Source organism: Lineus longissimus, chromosome 8, assembly GCF_910592395.1.
Source record: "Lineus longissimus chromosome 8, tnLinLong1.2, whole genome shotgun sequence".
Lineage (NCBI taxonomy): Eukaryota > Metazoa > Nemertea > Pilidiophora > Heteronemertea > Lineidae > Lineus > Lineus longissimus.
Window position 1 is genome coordinate 14,013,742 of NC_088315.1, and position 22,183 is coordinate 14,035,924.

Below are 22,183 nucleotides of genomic sequence, written 5' to 3' on the forward strand. Positions count from 1 at the left end.
TCTCAACATCTTCTCACATCACCTCTCTCAATGTTAGCGGGAATATTAGCTTGACATCAAGAAGGGCAGCTGCCGATGGTGTGAATAACATGCTTGCTCTAATTAGCATGCTCAAGTTTTAATGTAATGTTTGGTCTAATTAGCTCTCGTCAGTTTATTTACTCATTTACATAAGTTGTAAATTAAACGCAAAACACTCAAGAAAATGATTTTTTATTCGTAATATACACACAAAATTATCGAATCACCCGGTGGCGTAGTCATTAATGCATGTCAATGTACACACAGCATATCTGCCAGGACGATGTTTTGGCGGGAAAACCTACTTATCATTCTTAAATTCACTAACGCGACCACCCCGGTAACACGACCACTTCGGCTTAGTCCCTTGGGTGGTCGTGTTACCGGGGTTCCACTGTATATTATTTGATCATAAATCTGCCCGATTTAGATAAAATGTTAACCCTTTATGTACCAACAATGATATATTTGAGGTTTAATACTAGTTTATCTAATATTATTTCGAAATAATGTTCATATTTTCAAAGTTACTGGTGTCTCTAGTTAAAGTCACACCATTGACTAGATAGCAGCATTTCTTATGGTACATTGCATTACCGTTTAGTGATGCCAGCTATAGTTGGAGTTGATACATGACCCATACCTGAAACTACAGTTTTTAATGGAGCACGACAAGACCGTCAGTTAATTCAGAATATCACAAGATGTTGTCTGACACAAGGTGTAATTACAACAGAGGTGATAAATAGAACCTTGTGTTTTTACACCAGTTTAAAATTCATCTGATTTGCGACGATATTGTTTAAATTGTTGGTAAGTGATTGCATCGAACATCCCTTAATGTGTAAATACCGTTTGATACCAACAAAATCTCGTCGTCAAACTATATTGGAATAATACGGAAAGTTTTATAACCAATAAAGACCATAAAGCTGTGAAAAAAATGTTCTTATACATAAAAACATGCAAATTTAAATTTTAGTCAAGGCCACAGGGTATTTGTAGCCCCTGACCACGAGTCTTGTATTGTCTCTCAGAGGCATTGTTTTAGGTTAAGTGTCCTAAATTGCAGGCTGTAAAATTGGAAGAAGTGCCACTACAAGATGCTCGCCGGTTTTAGTGAATCTGCCTGGAAATCTATTGCGTAACCAAAGTTATAGGTGAAAAAGAAGCTACAATTACCCCCATTTTACCTTATGTATCATTTTCAACATTGTCTGAAGATGGCACTACTATTCGCACTAATAGTAAAACGTCAACACAGCAGATTATGGGTCAACTATATTCACGTAAACATGCTTGTCCTAGATTTGTGAATGATCACGAGCGTATGAATCAGAATATTCTAGAAATGAGCTGCACTATCAATCTCGCCCGCAGCCACAAACAAGAATCAGCCCATATATCAGGCTGTGTTATTAGAACCGCAATTAAGATGAGAACGAGGTGTAATGTGCTGGTGCGCATGCTCGTGCTATATTCCACTATGATATCTACCAATCAGAGAAATATTCTTCATTCATCTGTATATGATAGCCATCTTCATATCTCAAAACATTTTCTTGAAGATTGGAGGGTTATGACGTAATCTGTTCATTAAGGAGTAAAAAGCAGTGGCCTGAAATGCGAAATTCCTTGCTTGACCTGAAATTATTGTCAATTTCTGGGAGAAATACAAAGGAATTCAGAGACATTGGATAGAAACGGTGTGTGGTCATCTTTGGAGCAAGAGGACACTGGCAAAAGACCAAACTATAGGCTATTTGGAAGAAAGACAGACTTTGCATGAACGCGGAGCTCGATACTTACATTGAAAATTGCTGCGTATAAAAGGACGAACTAGGTAGGTTAACTTTTCTCTTTGACCAATTTCTCACTGTTCTTACTTCGTCCGTTTATTGTTTGACAGCGAGAATCGAGAGTCGTCTGCTTGCCCTCAATAATATATACACGGATGAATTTTTATGACCTGAACACGTTGACATTTGCTACGCTTTTATCGCAATTGCAACAGTTTGCAAGATGTACCTTGCCTCATAGATCAATGTGGTGATTCTGCCCCATAAGCCAACTAAAAAGACGACCGAACGTAAAAAAAGTATGTCGCAATAATCGCCAGTGCGCATGTGCGTAAAATCCTTCTTATGAACGTACCCCGCCATCGGTCACACCACAACGAGAGACAAACAATATGACGTTATTATAACTCGAATTTTTCAGATTTTTGATTAAGCAATATTGTAAATATTGTTATAGGCCCTATGCTTTTTCCTGATCAAGATCAGGCCTTCTGATGACTCTCAATGGCAACTAACGCTGGCTCGATCTGTTGTCTGTGTTTATTTCTTGGAACAGCTGGTTTCATGGAATATTCCAGAGTTGTTTTGACACGTGAGAAACGCCAACAAATGTTATACGGATATTCAAGAGCCACCTAAATGTTTAAACTATAGAGTCTGCAAAGGGCGTTTTGTCTTTGAAAACTACCGGAAAATTGAATCACTGGCATAATATACAGTTAATTTAGGATGTGTAATCACCGGCTTCCCATCGAAACGGGGAGACATACGGGCATCCCACGAGGAGAACGACTATGTCTCTTTTGTGTAATAATGGTATTGGTGACGAGTATCATTCACTGCTTGAATGTTATGTTGTTACAGCAATTAGAAAGATTGCCTGTCAACGTATTATTGTTCACAACCAAATGTCATCAAAAGGAAAAGTTTGTTCAAAAGTCTTTTTTTGTCAAATTAGCCAAATTCCTTCTGGCGTTCTTATCTACATCTCAACCCCTTTGCCTGTCAACCCTTGATCGAATATGTTGTATAACGTCTGCCACCATTGCATACTATATCGTTTATGTATTTTTCTCTCTACTTTTAACTAAGCTGGGAATAAATTCAACTGATTTGAATTGAATTGAATTGAAATTGGTAGCAACAATTGGCTGAGGCTAGCTGCAACATGTCGCATCTGTAGAAATCGCGTGGTTTGGCGTGGTGTCACCATTTTGATGCGCAGATGTGTGAATTCTAAAACGGTAATCCCCACCGTCATATGCCCATCACCTGAGCCTCGTGTCGTCAATGGCGCGCCATTATATTGCAAACAATCCTGGACGTGTGTACAGGGATAAACGGTATTGCTTGCAATGTAGATAATTTGGGCATTTCTCTCTTGTGTTGGTTTTTGGAAATTCAAGTGACCTGATTGTTTATTCATGACAGTGACTTTTAATCGATCAATACGCTCATTCATAACGCTTATTGGGTGAGTTTCGAAAAGTGAACTCCTTCTGACACTTTTATTATACACTCGCATGAAAAAACTAGCAGGGAAAGCTGTTCAACTCGAATCTTTGAAATGCGTGTAAGGTACAGCCATTGAGGTGTACTACATTATATAACAAAACTGACATTAATGTTGAACCCATTGGAGCCTTACAATGTACATGTATATGTACATCAGAAAGTACTTTACTACGAACTTTCACTAGTAGGAGGCTATTTCCGACTTGTTAAAGATTTCGCTCTGATCACATCACGCCTGTCCTGAAGGAATTGCACTGGCTGCCGGTGGAGCAAAGAATGATTTACAAGTTGTTGGTCCTGGTCTACGGAGCGATACATGGCACAGCCCCCGGGTACCTTTGCAGCCTCATCACTCCCCACGTGCCAACCCGGCCACTAAGATCAGGGTCGCAGGATATTATAACTCAGCCAACATATAGACTCAAAACGTTTGGTGGGAGAGCATTCGAGATTCTTGCTCCCCAAATGTGGAACACTTTGGACGCCACACTGCGACAAGAGACCTCATTGGCCACATTCAAAAGTTCTCTAAAGACATTTCTATTTCGAGACTATTTCGGGGTGTGATTCAAACTAGGTGGGGAGCGCCACAGAACATTGCGACAGTGATATGGGGCGCTATAGAAATGCTAATTCTATCTATCTATCTATCTATCTCTTATTTTCCTGATTGATCCGACAAAAGTCTGACATTGTCCAACCTTCCCCGAAAGGTCGGATTTCTAGAAAACCTGTGAAAAATACCAGGGCTTCCCAAAATGGCGCACCAAAGGCATGTGTTGAATGGGGTTAATGAGGTGTGAGCCAAACACTCAGAGTGTCCTAATTTTGGAAGCCCTGCTGGTATTTTTCACAGGTTTTGAGAAATCTGACCTTTCACTTCAGGGAAATGTCGGACTTCTGTCTGATGAAACAGGAAAAAGTTAGAGAAACGGTTAAAAAGTCCGAAAAAGTCTCCTACTGGTGTTACGAGCCTTTAATCTTAGCTATCAAAAGGGCAATGCACCATGTACAATCCAAATGTCATCAAAATGAAAAGTTTGCTCCAAGGTAATTTTTTTGTAAAATGAGCCAAATTCCTTCTGATGTTCTAATCATCTCAACCCCTTTACCTGTCAACCCTTGATCGACAATGTTGTAACGTCTGCCACCATTGCATACTATACCCTTTATGTTTTTTTTCTGTACTTTTAACTAAGTTGGGAATGAATTTAATTGAATTGAATTGAATTGAAATTGGCAGCAACAATTGGCTGAGGCTAGCTGCAACATGTCGCATCTGTAGAAATCGCGTGGTTTGGCGTGGTGTCAAAAGCAAATGGCACCATTTTGATGCGCAGATATGTGAATTCTAAAACGGTAATCCCCACCGTCATATGCCTATCGCCATAGCCCTGCCCCGTGACGTCAATGGCGCGCCATTATATTGCAAACAATCCAGGACGTGTGTACTGGGATAACAGGTGTGCAAGGGATAGTAGTCCTAGGGATGATAGTCCGTGTAACAATAGCCCGCATTGCTAAATGTTTTGGTTAGGGTTAGCGGTACAATAGATCATGCTGCTTAATTGGTCAAATACAATGCTACCGGACTATGACTTCAGGGGGACTATATCCGCTGTCACACCGGTATTGCCTGCATTGTAGATAATTTGGACGTTTCTCTCTTGTGTTGGTTTTTGGAAATTCAAGTGACCTGATCTTTTATTCATGACAGTGACTTTAAATCGATCAATACACTCATTCATAACGTTTGTTGGGTGAGTTTCAAAAAGTGAACACCGTCTGACACTTTCATTTTACACTTCAATGAACAAGTAGCAGGGAAAATATGTTCAACTCGAATCTTTGAAAAGTGTGTCAGGTGCAGCTATTGAGGAGCACTACATTATATAACGAACCGACATTGATGTTGAACCCATTGGAGCCTTACAATGCACATGTAGATCAGAAAGTACTTTACTACGAACTTACACTAGTAGGAGGCAATTTCCGACTTCTCAACAGTTTCTCTTATTTCCTAATTTATCTGACAAAAGTCTGACATTGTCCAACTTTTCCCAGAAAGGTCGGATTTCTAGAAAATGTCTGATGCGCTATTTTGGGAAGCCCTAGTATTTTTCAAAGGCATGTGTTGAGTGGGGTTAATGAGGTGTGAGCCAAAAACTCAGAGTGACCTAATTGATTGAGCTAGTATTCAATTAGCGTCACTCTGGGTGCAGTGTTTGGTTCACATCTCATTAACCCCATTTAATATACACCTTGCTCCGCCCTAATTTTTGAAGCCCTGCTGGTATTTTTCAGAGGTTTTGAGAAATCTGACCTCATTCAATGTGAATGACAATAGATCAACAGATTAGGGCCTTACAAATTAATTAAATTTACCGTAACGCGCTTATTATCTGATACGTTAGCTTTGGGATGGGTGATCCTCAGTCAGGGCTTCCGCTGGACCACCAAAATATAAATTTCAAGGTTCTCACATATGTTTGGAGCGTCCCTATAAATGTTGTCTTTGAATAGATTTCCAATTACCAAGGTTCTTTTGCGGCAGAGAAGATGTTTTTCAGAGGTGTGCCACCTGCCAAACCGTAATACAGTACCACTATTGATTCTTTTTCAGGTAGCCGAAAACACCAAGCTCATAGAAAATGAAAAGAGAGACGGCACTGTTTATCATCCCATATATTTGGGCCATTCTTTTTCTGGTGCCAATATTTGGTGGGCGCTGTCCTGGCGGAACGGACTCTTACTATAACCAAGAGTCAAACCAATGGGCGTGTTGCGTTGATATAACTTGTGACAAAGGTGAGAGCAAAAAAATCGACACACTTAGAACTCGATAACGAATTAAGACCACTGTAAAAGCTATCAACAATGTTCAAGAGTGATCTGGTCCATTGGTCTATTAACTGTTTTTATGTGTATCATCAGTTTTTTATAAATCTCCGAGACATTTCGGTGTGAGTGAGTTGCTTTGTGCTAAATACAACGCACGATATGGCATAGTAATATTTTTTATTAAAGTATTTACACCATTTACACCATTTACAAATAAATTAATTCAATTAGAAAGACATAAGTGACCTAATACGGTACTGTTTTCGGGAGTATTTGATACCATTATCAACAGCAATTGGCTGGGAGGGGAATGCCCCACGATCCATGGTGCTATTTGTAGTGGTTATTTTCGGCTTTAGTGGGACGGATATCCAGGTTTTCCCGAACCAGATTGTCGTATGCTTACTTGTAAAAATACCTACATGTAACATTGACCTTTTAGGCTACCAGCCAATGCCATGTGAGAAGGGCAACATGACCAGTAGCTGGTGCAAGAAATGTGACTCAAACCAGACGTTCAGCGATAGGAAAATGTCACTAACGGATAGGACAAAGTGCAGGAACAAGTACGATCACCTTTTGATATTATGACCTTTTTCTGCTCGAATAATATTATCAGAGTCATCCATTTTTCAATTCGATACACTATACACTCTTACAATTGATCAGTAAAAACAAATAATTTGGTATTTCCTATTGCACCAACAGTTAAATTAGTAAAACTAACCATCAATTAGTTGGTCCTGCTAAAAAACTAGCATAAACTACCATCAAAATGGTTAAGAGCTACTATTTTGATAGTTAAAACAAAGCTAAGTTCACAGTAGGTGCAATAGCGACTACTAGAGTATAGTAAAGAATAGAATAGTCTACAAAAAACGTATGTTATTTTTTACGATTTCATTTTAAGAGTGTATACGTCCTTGTCAGATCGCCCAACAACACAAGGGATGGGACGTTTGAGGAAGAATTCCTGTATGTCTATTTTTTCTCCAAACGTCCACGAGTATCTAAATCCTAATCGAGATATTTCATCAAAACATCTCGACACTGATGCACAAATGAAAAACATCGTCCGTATCTTCTCCTTGTAAATCCGCAAAAACATCACCATGCTTTTCTTGATTAACTACATGTAACAAATTGTTGAAACGTTATAACAAAGTACCGCCGAATGAATTTATCTTTTAGGATTTGAAGACTTATGAGGACATGATTTTTTATTCCTTCCAGGAAGCGCTGTCACCACTTTTTCCTAAAAGGCGATGAGACAACCGACGCCATCTGCCACTGTCCGGAGAAATGGCATCACCTCGAAGATGGTGCAATGTGTTTGCCAAATAGGAACTGTCCGAAGGGCTGGGGACAGACACATTCGGGTATGTTTCATTCTAAAATACCCTTCTTTCAATTCTTTCTTGATATCAAAAGCAGTTAACTGCAAATATGGCACTGTTTCTAATACACTGCGGATACCAGCATTCACACATTTCTTCAAATGAAGAGTATGTTCTGCAAAACGCTTTTTTACCATTTTGAGAAAATCAGATCGATCCCATGACTACACTGACCAATGATAGGATGGCCTGGAGAGATCTGGTCCAGACATGCGCAATGTCCAAAGCCGACGGAACGCGTATTTGATGATTTGACGATTATTTTCTAGTGCTTGGAATAAAATTCGAAGCACAACGGCACGAGAAAATTAGGCCACCTGGTTTATGGAAAGTGTTGCACAAAAGTTATCATGGGATATGTGTTGTAGGACTTTACCATTAAAGGCACTTTTCATTCAGTAAATGTATGGGAAAACCTACTTTTCCTTTTAGGACTGTTGTACTTTTCTACTCTCATTCCTGCATGTCAACCGGATATAAAACCACTTCAACAATATCTTCAGTGTTTGACTCATTCAAGCAACCACAGTCAAAATGCACTTCATGCGAAAACAAACTGACTCGGCGATATTTCCACATTGGATTTTACAAAAGACTTCGAATTGTAAATAAAACATTCTTACATTTTGTTATGATAATGTGCTCATTTTGCTTCAGGTCGTTGTGAGCGGTGCAAACATGGTTTGACCTTCTCGAATGAGAAGAACAATCATCAGAGATGTATGCCGGTGAGGAGGTATGTGGCTACCTAGTGTGGCATAATTCATCATCAGGTTTCGAGCGGGAATTCTTGGGTTTAAAATCTGGATATGCATGAGCGTTGTCCTGAAGTTCAGGATGAGCTTTCTTGACCTGGTTGTTCCAAACAAGATAAAAGCCACTGATTGGAAGTTATGTTTAACTGGGCATTAATTCTATACATGCTTCCCGAAATTGGTGGCTTGCATTGGAACTAACTTTCCCCCCTTGTCCGTCATCAAAGGCATTCAAGTGTGTTGGTCAACCATGACTATCTCCTTTGTCCCTCCACCATAAGGCCTAGTTTCCCCTTATGACATCACTATTTCGGACTCTCAGCGCCCCATTTCTGGAAAGGTGTATAGGACTTATAATAACCGAAGGAGAAAACATTGAATCAAAGTTATCACCAAGTGAGTGACATAACCTGTTTTGAACAGCATCACAGCCTTGTTGTACAACAAGCTCTTCCACTTTCTATAGCCAACATATCTCCGAATCGTATTTTAAACTGGAAAGAAACTCATTGCAAATCAAGCTTTCTATCGATATGACAATTCTCTTACACCATACGAATTTTACATGTGAAAAAATATGCTAGCTCTTAAAGATAGCAGTTCTTAGGAGTAAAGACATTGTGAGAAAATTCCTCGGAAACTATTTTCAGAGTTCAGATAAATTTTGCCAAGCATTCGCGCAATGCATTCTGGTAACGCCGTTAAAAAAGACACTGTTTTAGTATTTTGATTAAATGCATTCCTTAATATTTCAAGATGCAAAGAAGAATATAGATGTACAATCCGGGAGGCCAATATCACATCAGATGCAATTTGCACTGCGAAAGTTATATCAGGTGAGTCAAACAGACATGGCTACAGCATCTCCAGTAGGAGGCTTTTTCCGCCTTCTTAACCGTTTCTCTAATTTTTCCTGATTTATCCGACAAAAGTCAGGCAGAATGGACGTTCTGCCAAGTGGTTTATTGATCAAATAGAGCCCCATAAATCGAATTCAGTCCATGAGTATCAATGGGCTGGCGTCAACAATTAGAGGTTTTTTCCGACTTTTTCACGGTTTCTCTAACCTTTTCCAGATTTTCCCTAGAAAACCTGTGAAAAATACTAGGGGTTCCCAAATTAGGGCATAAAAGCCTATGTTGAATGGGGTTAATGAGGTGACCCAGTTGAGTGAGCTAATTAGTATTCACACTTTTAGAGTCACTCTGAGTGTTTCGCTCGCACCTCATCAACCCCATTCAACATAGGCATTTGATCTTTATTGCCCATTTTGGGAAGCCCTGGTATTTTTCAGAGGTTTTTTAGAAATCTGACCTTTCAGGGAGAAGTCGGACTTTTGTCCGATAAATCAAGAGAAGTTAGAGAAACCGTTAAGAAGGCGGAAAATGCCTCCTTGGTGTGACATTTACTCTCAGGATTAACCAATCATATGTTAAACTGACCAAGTCGGTCTTGTTGATTTCACAAAATCATACATTTTGTCTTAGTGGCAGGCTGTTTGAATGACCTGTTGATTCTTTTGAGTTACAATGTAGTTGATTAATAGTATCGCGGCAGTATGTCTGCTATTGATTAGGTACTATGCAGTTTACTATTTTGATGTACAGTTATTTGTGTGTGTTTTCAGACATTGAAAATTGCCCAAAGCCAGGCGAGATCACTTCGACAACTGTTCAACCAACGCCTGTCGCTCCGGACAAAACTTCAGTCGACCCGAAATCTGATGTGAAGGATGAAGATAGGTCCAAGGGACATGAGGGAAGCAGGCCATCCCCAGAAACAAAGCCTCCAAAAACAGACAATAATGGCGATATTGTTATCCGTGTAATGGTCAGCCTGCTAGCAATAGCTATTTTTGCGATATTATTTGTACTTGCAATCAAAGCCTTCAGGAAGGAGCGATACGAAATGCATCTGGCCATCGTTGAACACTTGGAAAATGTCCTGGTGATTAATAGGAAGCAGGAGAGTATAAAAGGTATTTTGATAAAAATTGAATCATCATTTCATAGCTTAGTTTTGAGTAGTCATGGACAAGCATTTATCCCGCCAACTTTTGCTTCCTCCCCGCTCGGGTATTAGAACAGATTTAAAGAAAGCTGCTGATTATTTAGCATGCAGCCTCTTCCACGCACTCATAAGACATATAAGAGAGGGAACCGACCAGCGAGTTATATTCATTTTTGTTCCCAAACTCTGCTTTGTAACGACTTCAACAAAAGCTGATGGAATGAAATACATGTCGGCTATAATCTAAAACATGTGCTACATGTACGAGAAAAAGATACTTCCGGCATTTAATTATCTGTTGGGTTTTTGTGGAAAGCATGCCGAAATATTACTATTCATTTTACTGTACAATTTAGTCGCATCGGTTTTTTCTTTAGTCTACGAAGTGGTGCAAGATTACCTGACGGACGAAAAGTGTCGACACTGGCGAAGTCTCGGAGAGAATCTCCTTGGAGAAAAGCTCTCAGGGATAGAGAGTGAACTGAGAGGTGAGTTTTAAACATTTCGTAATTATTCATTAGTTTGCTAATGATGACCCGAAACGAATCCTTACACATCTATCTGTTTGAAGCATGGTGGAACCAGTCTTTTTATTTAGTGGGACATTGTTTTCACTGACCTTCAAGTATCAGCGTCGCTATTGGTGGGAGTGGACGATAAACAGCATTGAAACACATTTCCAAAGGTCCTGTTCTAATCAGCTTGTAAATTTATCTTAAATTCATATTCAAATCATTCATTCGGTCTATTTTTCTTTAAAATTCCAATTACCAGAGGAACTAAATGACCGAGGAAGGATGTACACTGTCCTCGATAACTGGAGGGAATCATGTTGCAGTGATGGACCAAACCTAAGGCCCCTTTTTGATGCAATGTTCTCACCTAAAAGGAACTGGTGGATACCATATTCTCCACTGAGATCAAGGATAATAGCTCAGTGCAGTAAGTTATCGTATCCAATGCAGGATGAACAAGAAATAATTCCGGGTCATTAATAGGGAGGTTAAGATCGGGCCCCCGACTCCCACTCCGGGTGATTCCCTTTCTGTGAACTACGTCATCAAAAATAACGGGGTTATGTTCTCTACTCGCTCGTGAAAACGACTTGCACCTGCGTGAGTCGTAAGTGATCTCCAATATTTCTAAATTAAGTATCACCATTAAATCGGTTTTAACTCTTTATAATGGTTATGTAGAACAAGTGCGTCAAGCTTGCAGATGGAAGGTTGGCTCATCCTCTGAATTCTCGTCTATTTGTAAACCCGATGCAGCCAAATCTCCTTCCATTTTCCAGTTTTTCGTCTGTTACAGGGCAAAACACACCTGAGAACTGAACCCGGAAGTAACTTTTTACACCTCCTATATTTACAAAGTCGTCGCGCCATCTAGCGCTAAAGAGTAGAACTGATGCCCGACTCGGGGAATTTCTTAACCGCGTCAGCGCGTACTTCGACTCCGCTTGCGAGTGGTGCGCCAGTCGGAGTCGGAGTCGAAGTCGGGTGCAATCTTTACATCCCTATTGTCGGAGCAAAGGCGTCCCCAGGCCACTCTCTTTTGGAACATCCCTGTAGTTCTTCAAACGAATGATGCTTTGAAAGTCCATCGGTGTTAAACGTTTCAATGCTGGAGACCTGATAATTACGTGGACATGAATTCATGAATTATAGTAATAGATTGTGCCATGCACACGTTCTTTCAGCTTAAAAAAGTGTCAGGAAGATGACATCAAATTAATTAGAAGCCGGGTGAATGAATGGGTAACCTTTAATTTTGATGTGAAGATGTAGATGATAAATCAGACCGGTTCAAGTTAATCATGTCTCACTATTTGTTTCCAGATCTACCGATCCCACGCGAGCACAACATCTCCTGTTTTCGCCGTCTGTGTCGGATGGAATGGCTGGACTGCCTGTCAACCTGTATACGTCGCCATAGCCATAACCATCAAAGTCGCAGCACAAGTCAACATAATGCAGACCAGTCCGTCCCTAATAGCACTGACAACAGCCAGTATCTGCTTGTGTAGTACGCATAGTTTCATATCCAATGTAACAAGAACTCATCTTATATATACATGTATATATACGCATGTATATTATATGCAACTTAAAACTCATTGGCTGAACAAAGCGGTGATGGTGTGAGCTGGAGAGGCATCATAGGCCCGATGCGGGGGTTCTAGCATAGACGCACCAATAGGATTTACCTGACTATAACTACATCATCGTGCGCATTACAGGGGGGGGGGGGGAGGGGCTTCACTTTGAAAATCGGAGTAGATATTATGACACTCAATTTTCAAACAAAAGTTTTGTATATTCTGTTCACTTCTGGCAGGATATTTGCGCTTCGGGCATCATCACTTCCTGAAGAATACGTAAGGATGGCTAGTCAATAGCGACTTTCAGCACCGACAAAACGTATCATGAATCCGTATGGAAAATACTGGTAGGCGATACGTAGGTAGGACATAAAATGAGCTGCAGCATCGGTAGTTCATCCGTGTGCAATTTGTGAACGGCTGAAGGGATAAGTGGCAATGAAAACGCCTCTAATTTCTCCCAAAAAACATACCTCACAAACGAAAGCATCATCAACGTAATCTACAATATTTCTCAAACAATAATATAGAGATGGAAATATGATAGAAGTCTCAATTTAGCAGCAAATGCGAGATAAATTGTTCAATATCATACGTATTGCTTCCCGCATGGAATACAGTTCTTGCGCTTTGCCGTATACTTATGGGGTTACACTTGTCGTCGAAACTACACGCCCTGATGACGTCGTACGCAAAATTGATAGGAATACATTATACGGGCAGGATATTAGACCTTGCTGAAAGTCTCTATTTCAATCAGTCTCTACTGGTGCTAAGTACATTATATGTAAAGCATTGGTGCGTCTCATTTGCAAGAACTTCCAGTATGCTTTCTTGCATCTCTCGCTCCAAGTCCTTTATTCATTGCGTGTAAAATAAGGGTTAGTTCCCGATCAATTCGCGCTATTAGAGAGGATAAGAGATCGTTCCCCTATAAACACTAACGATAACGATAACACTATTTTGAACGTTATCGTATTAAATAACGTATTTCAGGTAAAGAAAATGTTCGCTATTTCACCGCTAACGTTTTTTTCCAATTGTAATTACGTCAATCACAACCATAAAAAAGGGACCTTCTTTGCGATCATACTGGATCCACTCACCAATAAGATCCCAAGCCCGACAATACCCGATTTGTACCACCGCCTCGATTGGTAGAGGCTAAAGAGCCGAACACAATAGTAGGCCTTTCGCAGCGATAAAAGGGGTGGGATATATTCTATTCAAGAGTTAACAATGTAATCATCATGACTAGTCATGACTCTACTGCGAAACTTTTCATATTACATTTAAAGACCAATTGGAAGAAACGAAGACAAGATATCACACCCTTGTATAGCTGCGAAAGGCCTACTATTATGTCCGGTTGTCAAGGCTCGACTCATCGAGGCGGGAGTAGAAATCGGGTATTGTCGGGCTTGGATATTATTGGTGATGTATAATGCGGGTTGGACAATCGGTTTAAAATACCATTTTCGGATCACAATAAACTAGGCAGATGTCCTTCCACCATTATCACCTTCAATTTCATCAACCGTAAAATAATAGGACAGATATTGGCATTGAGAGATTCTTCGCAGTTTCCTGCCAAAGCCATTTCTTTTTCTTTTCTCCTTGGGCAAAAAGCTTCACCGTGAGTACCTCGCGCAGCAGTAATACGTCCTGGGTGATCGAGAAGCGTCATCGCTTGCCTGCCATTTTAATTATGTGCTACATTGAAGAGACGAATAAACAATTAAATTCAACTCGAACAACCCTCTGATAAAAAAATGTATTGCAATGGCCATGGTGGAGCTGATTTCACGCACACCAACCTCTGAACAGTGGTCGACCTGACCGGCGAGCTTCCTCACTTCATGTAAGCCGAATCGGCGTCAGAGAATTGCGGTGTGCACGGTATTACAGCAAGAATCCGCGGACCAGCATAATGCCCGCCGTTCACGATCAAATTTTTTGGTCAAATCTGTTGGTCAAACTTTTGTGTCAAATTTTCTAGTTCAGCCGCGGGTCGTGCACGATGGATTTATTTCATCAAATCTTTTCCAATATGGCTCCCGTGCAGTCAAGACTGATTGCGGCAGCTGCTGCATGTGCAGCCATAACTGCAATTGTTGCGAGCCCTATACTCTTCGATCAACACATCTACAGCATTTTGTGTCCAAACCATCTTGGTACAAGCCTGCGTTTCGACCGAGTGTGCAGGTATGGTGCGAGTTGCTTGTATAAAGTGTACCTGAATTATTTCTTGGCGCATAATACTCATTATTATAACTATATTAACTGTCTTTGTCGCTGTCCCGGTGTAACATCTGTGGTTGTTCCCCATGTTTCAGTGTTTCCAAACAATAGGCAGCTAGAGAGACCATGACTTTTCAATAGGAGGGATACACAGAAAAACTCGTCAATCTATTTTTGAGCGTTCCCAAACAATGAGGGGAAACACTCAAAAACAGAAACACTCAAAAACATTACACCGGCTCACAAAGGATCGGTACAGTATATGAATAGGCCTACCTATTTGGACAGCTCGGATAGTGAAAGACCATGCTTTAATTGTTACTAAAAACGCCAATGCGCGTCACACCTGAAAAAAAACCCATCTAATTGATGTGTTCATTGATTGATGGCCCGATAATATTGAAATGGCTACTTTGACTCAAACGGTTAATCGTACAGAAAAAATCCAATCCCGCCGCTCACGATCCAATATTTCCGAATCGTACTAAATAAATAGGACCGGTTCTATCCACAACAATTTTTATCCTAGGAACATATTTCATCCACTTTCCCGTCGTTCACGATCAAACTTTTTGGTCATATTTTTTTGGTCAAATTAAATTTGATCGTGAACGGCGGGCATAACATGTCGTAATAGGGCTGACAAGACTCGGTACTGATGTCACCGCACAAAGACATCAATGAATGTTACCAAGTTGGTTTTGAGGCAATGTTGAAATGAAATTTTCATTAGAAATACCAGAGAGGGCCTGTCCTCGCAACTACAGGTGATACCAGCCACATAAGCTCTACGTGTCGTCAAAGTACTATTTGTATGGATGAAGATGATTTGGGGACGAGATTTTTGGTCGTGGCATGACGAATTGCGTATTAACGCTATAAGGGTCAAGGTCACGCGACACAAAAAGCGTTTGCGTTGGTGTTAGTGTTAGCGGAACAATCTCTTATCCTCTCTATTAAGTTGATGTTTCGTGGCCTATTATCCGAGTGGTTTGGACATTCCTGGAAGTTTTTGAAATTGCAGGCATGAGTGATTGTCTCGTTTTGTCCTGTCATTTTTTGAGCCGATCGGGGTATAAAACATGTTACATGTACGCGTAGCTCAGAACATCATGTTGGCCTGTCGTTACATCTTCATTTTAATGAAGATTAAAGTGCATGAATCCTGGTCCCAGTAGCTCAACATGAAATAACATGTCAACATGATATGTGCAAATACCTGAACATGCTTTCTAACCCTGATAATCATTCATGCTGTTCATAAATGTTTATCATCGGATTATATATAAATACTGATACCAATTATGTTTAAAAAGTATATCAATTGTTGAATTTCGGTTTTTGATATGACCTGAATTTCTGATGAATTTCAAGAACGTCAGGAGAGTCCATGTCCAACATATCTTTGGTTACTAAAGTTATACTCTTGAGAGCTCTTGTATTTGACCTGAACTATGGCAATAGGCATGGTCAGGAATTGGAGATGGTCAGATGCCTGACATGGTTTTAGCTGCTTTTTTAATATTGTACCACGTGCTTCTCGAGTGCAAAGTAGTTTCTACGGGCATTCTTCGTGAAAGTAGTAAGGTTATACTGGATGTCCTCTCGTATAACATCCTCAAACTCCTAACATTTGACATTTGCCTCCAGCATTTCACACTCATGTTTCCCAGATTTTTTTCAAAATTCCATAGTCAAGTTGAATATTTTTTTGGAAGGGCGCTGAAGTGCCGTTCCCCTGTGATTCCCCTTTAGGCCTTAGAGGATGTTATACGGCAGAGAATCCAATATAAGATTATCTTTATTTCACATCATCATTCCATGAGTTTCATTGCAAAACGCGATATCTCTGTTTTTGCCATTTTGGGGAAAATTATTTTAAGTTTGGAATTAGCTGAAAATGCATTGGACTTTTTTATCGTCAAAATTTTTTGATTACCAAATGCTCTAAAATTATGAGGACTAATTAGATTTCAAATAGGCATTGCTGCAGTGCGGTTTACTTCAAAATGTTGGATATGGCGGATATCGCGTTTTGTGAGTATGTGTATATTTTATCAAAATGATTTTATATAATCTATGTATATTAGTGCAAAACCTTTACACATATATTCATATCCTTTTTCATGTTTATACATTTCTACCATGAGCTAAATGAAGAAATCATTTCAATAACATGGTGGGACAGTATATTTTGGTACACATATATTTACTTGTCAGATGGGCAATGAAAAAAAAGTTGGAAAAGTTGATTCATTTTAAAATTGGTTTCAGTGCTATATTAAAACAAGCATTCGAATCCTGCTAGGTAACTATGCTTAAAACGAAAAGTATTTTTAAAGTCATAACTAATCCTCATCTGCCAAGTTTTATATTTTGTACAAAGATTTTTCACTTGGCAAAGAAGTATAAGCATGAAATGCTGTCAATATGTACAATATAGTGAAACAGCTGCAAAGTTGACTGGGCAATTCTGTTGCAACATGTTATGAAAGGAAAATGTCTCTTTTTATTATACATGTATATTGAAAAAGACAAACTCGACTAAAATTCTCTTTAATGTTTTATCATGATAATTGTTTCATTTTTTTGGAAAGGGCTTAAACAGCATTTGCATGGCCTGAACTCTTGACATGTATTTTGGTTATGAAGGAAGCTTACAGTAACAAGAAAAAATGCACCTAGTCTTTTGGTGATGAAAATGATGAAATGGACAAACAGAAATTGCATTTGAAAAACATTTGATTTGAATATGAAAATACCACATTTGTTTACTTGGCAGTTTGCTTTCATAAATATGATTGTGACAATCTAGATGTAGACATTCTTACCAACCTACCATGAATGTCAACAGAATTTGTCCAGATAACAGAACGGTTATGTTTTTCCTTTGTCATCAGCTTTAAAAAAAATAAAAATGTTCATGTATGTGGAAATCTGTGTTTGTTTACATATTACATTTTGTATCTATATGTAATATGCTGTGATTATTCAATGTGTGCCAAACTTAACATTCTTGAGTCAACAAATATTTTTTCTTATGGAAAATTGCATAATTTGTGCCAATATTTTATTCGTTTTTCCTGGATTAATCCCTAATTTGAGGGACATTTTAAATTATTTAGTATTGGTTACCGTAATATTTTGATGTTGAATTTGTGAGATTAGCTGGGGGAACTCATTTTACAGTTATCCTAAACAGCGTTTATCAGAGTACACCAGGTTTAAAGTTATCAAAACAAATATTTAGTATAGTCATGAAGAAAATAAGTGGGCCATCTTTTCACACTTCCCAAATTTCATGACATATGGGTGTAAAAAAATGGGTTTGTTGTCTGAAATCACAAGCGTCCAGCAACTTTGGAAGCCACAGCACTTCTTCCAAGCCGAATTCTGACGATGGCCGCCGGCTGTGCTTTTATTTCTCGGGACGAACATTTTAGCCAACAGCTCTCTCATCTTGGTAGTTTTTTTGAGTAAAATTTTGGATGAATTTTGCTGGGGGAATAGAATAAGAAGCAAAGGTGTGAGGTCTTTGTCAAGTTTGCCTGATTGAAATTTACAAACTCCAGTTGTTTAAAATGTCTTGATATGATCGAGCGTGTATTCAAACAATAATGCATTTTGGCCTGTAATCTTTAGGAGGTGCCAGTGTTTTTTTTAATCTGTTAGTTCCGTTTTCTCTCCCAATATTCCTGAACAGTTGTCGCTTGTTGTTATCAATTATGACCTTTATCTGATGGTTTAATAAATAATTTCCACATTTTCATGAACACCAATACCCTTGTTCGTGTCACTCTCTTTGAATTTCCATCAGAAAAGCTACTGACAGGGCTGAAAGCCAAACAGACAAATAAAATTTTGGAGAAGCCTAATAATAGAGTGTGCTATTGATTTGGATGTTGTCCAGTCAAGAGCATCCAGATTAAGTGGGTTTTGACTGCATCAGCTAACAATTACTTACAGGGTTATCTCTATATCCCCAGATTGTCCCCTGATTCTATGTATATTCCCTAAGATCCCCACTAATGTAGTGTACGGGCTTTCGCCCTCCAGGTTCATTGATGTTCCTATTGGCTGCCACCAGTGAACCTAATACATATTCATGTTACACTAACGACCAACTCATTGCCATTTTTGCAACTTATACTTAATTAAAGAGTTGTCTACGACGTATTTGGAGATACATGTAGGGATGATTTTTGACCCTGGCTGCAGACAGATAGGCTAGCTGGCTGATATTTCGATGAAGGACTGGGGTAAGGAATCGAACTAATAACAATAGATTGAGATTGGCTAGTTTTGGTGAGGGATAGAGATGGGGTAATGGTTTGTGGAAATAATTTGTTCCCCTGGTCTTATGCTCCACAGACACAGATGAGCTCACAAAGATAGAACCAAGAGAATATTGCCCGGGTAGAGTCCTTGCTGTTTTTGGTGAATATATGACCAGAGGAAAATTATGACTCAGGATGAAGGAGTATAACTGCCTAACCCAGGGAAAATAGAACCTGCATGTGACTGTGCCCGTGGCATATTGAGCCAGCTACGGGTGAGACATATCCATGTACTTGTGAGATGATCCCTGATTGTAAAGGTGTTCAAATGACCATGGGCACTTCCAGGAGTGTTTGTGTACTGTACATAATACACTTACTTATCCATACTGTAAACACTCCTCTACCCCATCGACAGTGCCTGGAACTGCCCATGAAATGACCTGCACTGTTGACGGAGAGGCGGACAGCAAGGTCTCAATTGAACCAGTGAAAGCAGACAATGTGATAATAGCACTCGCCTTATAAATATTTAGTAAAACCCTATTCTGCGCACATCGAGCAACTTCAACGTTTCAGGTCACAAGTGACATTGCGCAATGAGCATTGATCGTGGATCACTTGTTTGGTAGAGATCACGAGTGACATTGCGCAACGAGCATTGATAGTGGATCGTTTGTTTGGTAGAGGTCACGAGTGACATTGTGCAACGAGCATTGATCGTGGATCACTTGTTTGGTAGAGGTCACGAATGACATTGCGCAACGAGCATTGATAGTGGATTGTTTGTTTGGTAGTGGTCACGAGTGACATTGTGCAACGAGCATTGATCGTGGATCACTTGTTTGGTAGAGGTCACGAATGACATTGCGCAACGAGCATTGATCGTGGATCACTTGTTTGGTAGTGGTCACGAGTGACATTGAGCAACGAGCATTGATCGTGGATCACTTGTTTGGTAGGTCACGAGTGACATTGAGCAACGAGCATTGATCGTGGATCACTTGTTTGGTAGAGGTCACGAGTGACATTGGGCAACGAGCATTGATCGTGGATCACTTGTTTGGTAGAGGTACGAGCATTGATCGTGGATCACTTGTTTGGTAGAGGTCAGGAGTGACATTGCGCAACGAGCATTGATCGTGGATCACTTGTTTGGTAGAGATCACGAGTGACATTGCGCAACGAACATTGATCGTGGATCGTTTGTTTGGTAGGTCACAGGTGACATTGTGCAACGAGCATTGATCGTGGATCACTTGTTTGGTAGAGGTCACGAGTGACATTGCGCAACGAGCATTGATCGTGGATCACTTGTTTGGTAGAGGTCACGAGTGACATTGGGCAACGAGCATTGATCGTGGATCACTTGTTTGGTAGAAGCCGTGGTGGAATGACAGAGGGAGATGGTTTGGAACCTTAAAGGTGTCGTTGACAGGGGGTATACAATATTCTGGGCACTAGGAACATTTTTGCTGTTAGGCTTTTTTATTCCCCGCCCCCCCCCCCCACCTCCTCTTTCATTTTGCTCCTTTTGTTTAGTTGGTCATCTCTCATTTCAGTGTCACTCGGGAACCCCTAGATACACGAATCTGTGATTTGTATTGCCTTTTGCTTTTTTAAAACCTTTTTTTACATTTTTAACTTCTTAACTTTTTAACTTTTTTTGCTTTTGTTTTTGTTTAACTTTTTTGTTTTTGTTTTTGTTGACTTTTGTTTCCTTTTTCTTGTTTCTAATTTTATAAGTTTTGTTGTTATCTAGCAACAGTGTAGTAGTTGCAATTGTATAGTTGTTGTAAAATCACTGACACATTTTAATCGCAGTCTAGTGACTCTTGGACTTGAAGGTCTTATCATCAGTAATTTAGGAATTCAGTTCTTGTTCATTTGGTTTTCCACCTCTCGCAATGTGGATCTTTGGACTAACCTAATGCTCTAATTAGAGGGGAGGAATGTTATGTCTTAAGTCTAGTTTAAATAATATGATACCACGAGTAGTGGTCACCCAGAATGTTCTGGTGTATTTCGTGGCTTCAGATAAACCACTTTTCGATATTCAGATGCAGTGAATAAAGATCGTATTGTTCCTATTATACCAGCAGTTAGTAATCATCTCGGCAACTTAACAAGTTTGTAAATAGCTTCGTCGGTTTACAGCTCCATCTCTTCATCTGTCAGGTTAAGGAACTCTAAACTAAAAGCTACAACAATGGGAAAATTAGAGCAATGCTTCTGGTGAAAGAAAACCAGAAAAAAATTGGTCAATAAAAAGGTTGATAAGGGGGTGTCCATAGGAATCACATCACAGCATCATTACATCATAATACCTGTCGGTATATTTAGCCTTATCTTATAGCCTAGGAATTTCTTTAAACATCGATAGTAGGCCTACCCAGGCAATTTTTGACCCAGTGGTTTTCGAGAAAATCGAGGAAAACTGGTGTCCATAAACTTTTGACCATGAGTGTACATGTATATGAACTGAGTGTGAATTTTTTACGAGTCGAGTTCTTTGAGATTATAGCTCACTTGGTGAGGGATTGGGGTATGAGAAGACTCCGGCAAAGTTCGCGACCGAAACATCACAATGAAATGCTGGCCAAAACCTTGGTTCTGCCTCGGTTTTGGTCTATATTTTAGCTCCACCCGAGCGGTTTTGGTGAGACAACCAATATCTCCAGTTCGGTATCAATTCCTTAAATGACCTTATTTTGCTTGTATTGTCACTCTGTGTAAGATGTTGTATTTTTAGCACACATTTTTTATCTTTATAAAGATTTGGTGTCAAAGCCAGTGATTATCTTCTGGCAAAATAGCAGCCAGAAGTGTTTTATTAATATCTACATGCGTTTTCGAGAGGGCCCTATTGATATCCAACTGGAGGCAATTTTACTTTGCCGACTTACTTCAACTTTACATGGACAGTGTACATCCTTGATTGGTTGCATCAAATCATTGAACTAGGTTACACGACAGGTTTTATCTTAGAGTACAAGGGGCAAACAACTCAACAGACTGACAGACAGAATCAAAGACGATAGATTAAAATGGTTAATCAATAATCAAAGGCAGTAGGCTATGATTCACAGAAAAGATGAACCAACAATACCTGCAGCTTTAAATAGGCCAATGCAACGCCGGGGCATTAAATTTACTCAACCCATGAACGTAGCAGAGGTGTCGGCCCAACAGAGGGTTTTGTTGTTGGAATGAAACGGCCAGGGGC

The 22,183-nt window shown here is 39.7% G+C and overlaps 1 protein-coding gene across 1 annotated transcript; it reads left to right on the forward strand.

The window, feature by feature from the left end:
- Positions 1–1,545: 1,545 nt before the first annotated feature.
- LOC135492046 (uncharacterized) lies at positions 1,546–18,459 on the forward strand. Its single transcript, XM_064778152.1, has 10 exons — positions 1,546–1,864; positions 5,959–6,143; positions 6,619–6,742; positions 7,410–7,555; positions 8,231–8,309; positions 9,085–9,164; positions 9,956–10,306; positions 10,716–10,826; positions 11,113–11,280; positions 12,177–18,459. The coding sequence occupies exons 2-10, from the start codon at positions 5,987–5,989 to the stop codon at positions 12,362–12,364; spliced, it is 1,404 nt and encodes a 467-aa protein (XP_064634222.1). The 5' UTR covers positions 1,546–1,864; positions 5,959–5,986; the 3' UTR covers positions 12,365–18,459.
- The last annotated feature ends 3,724 nt before the right edge of the window (positions 18,460–22,183 follow it).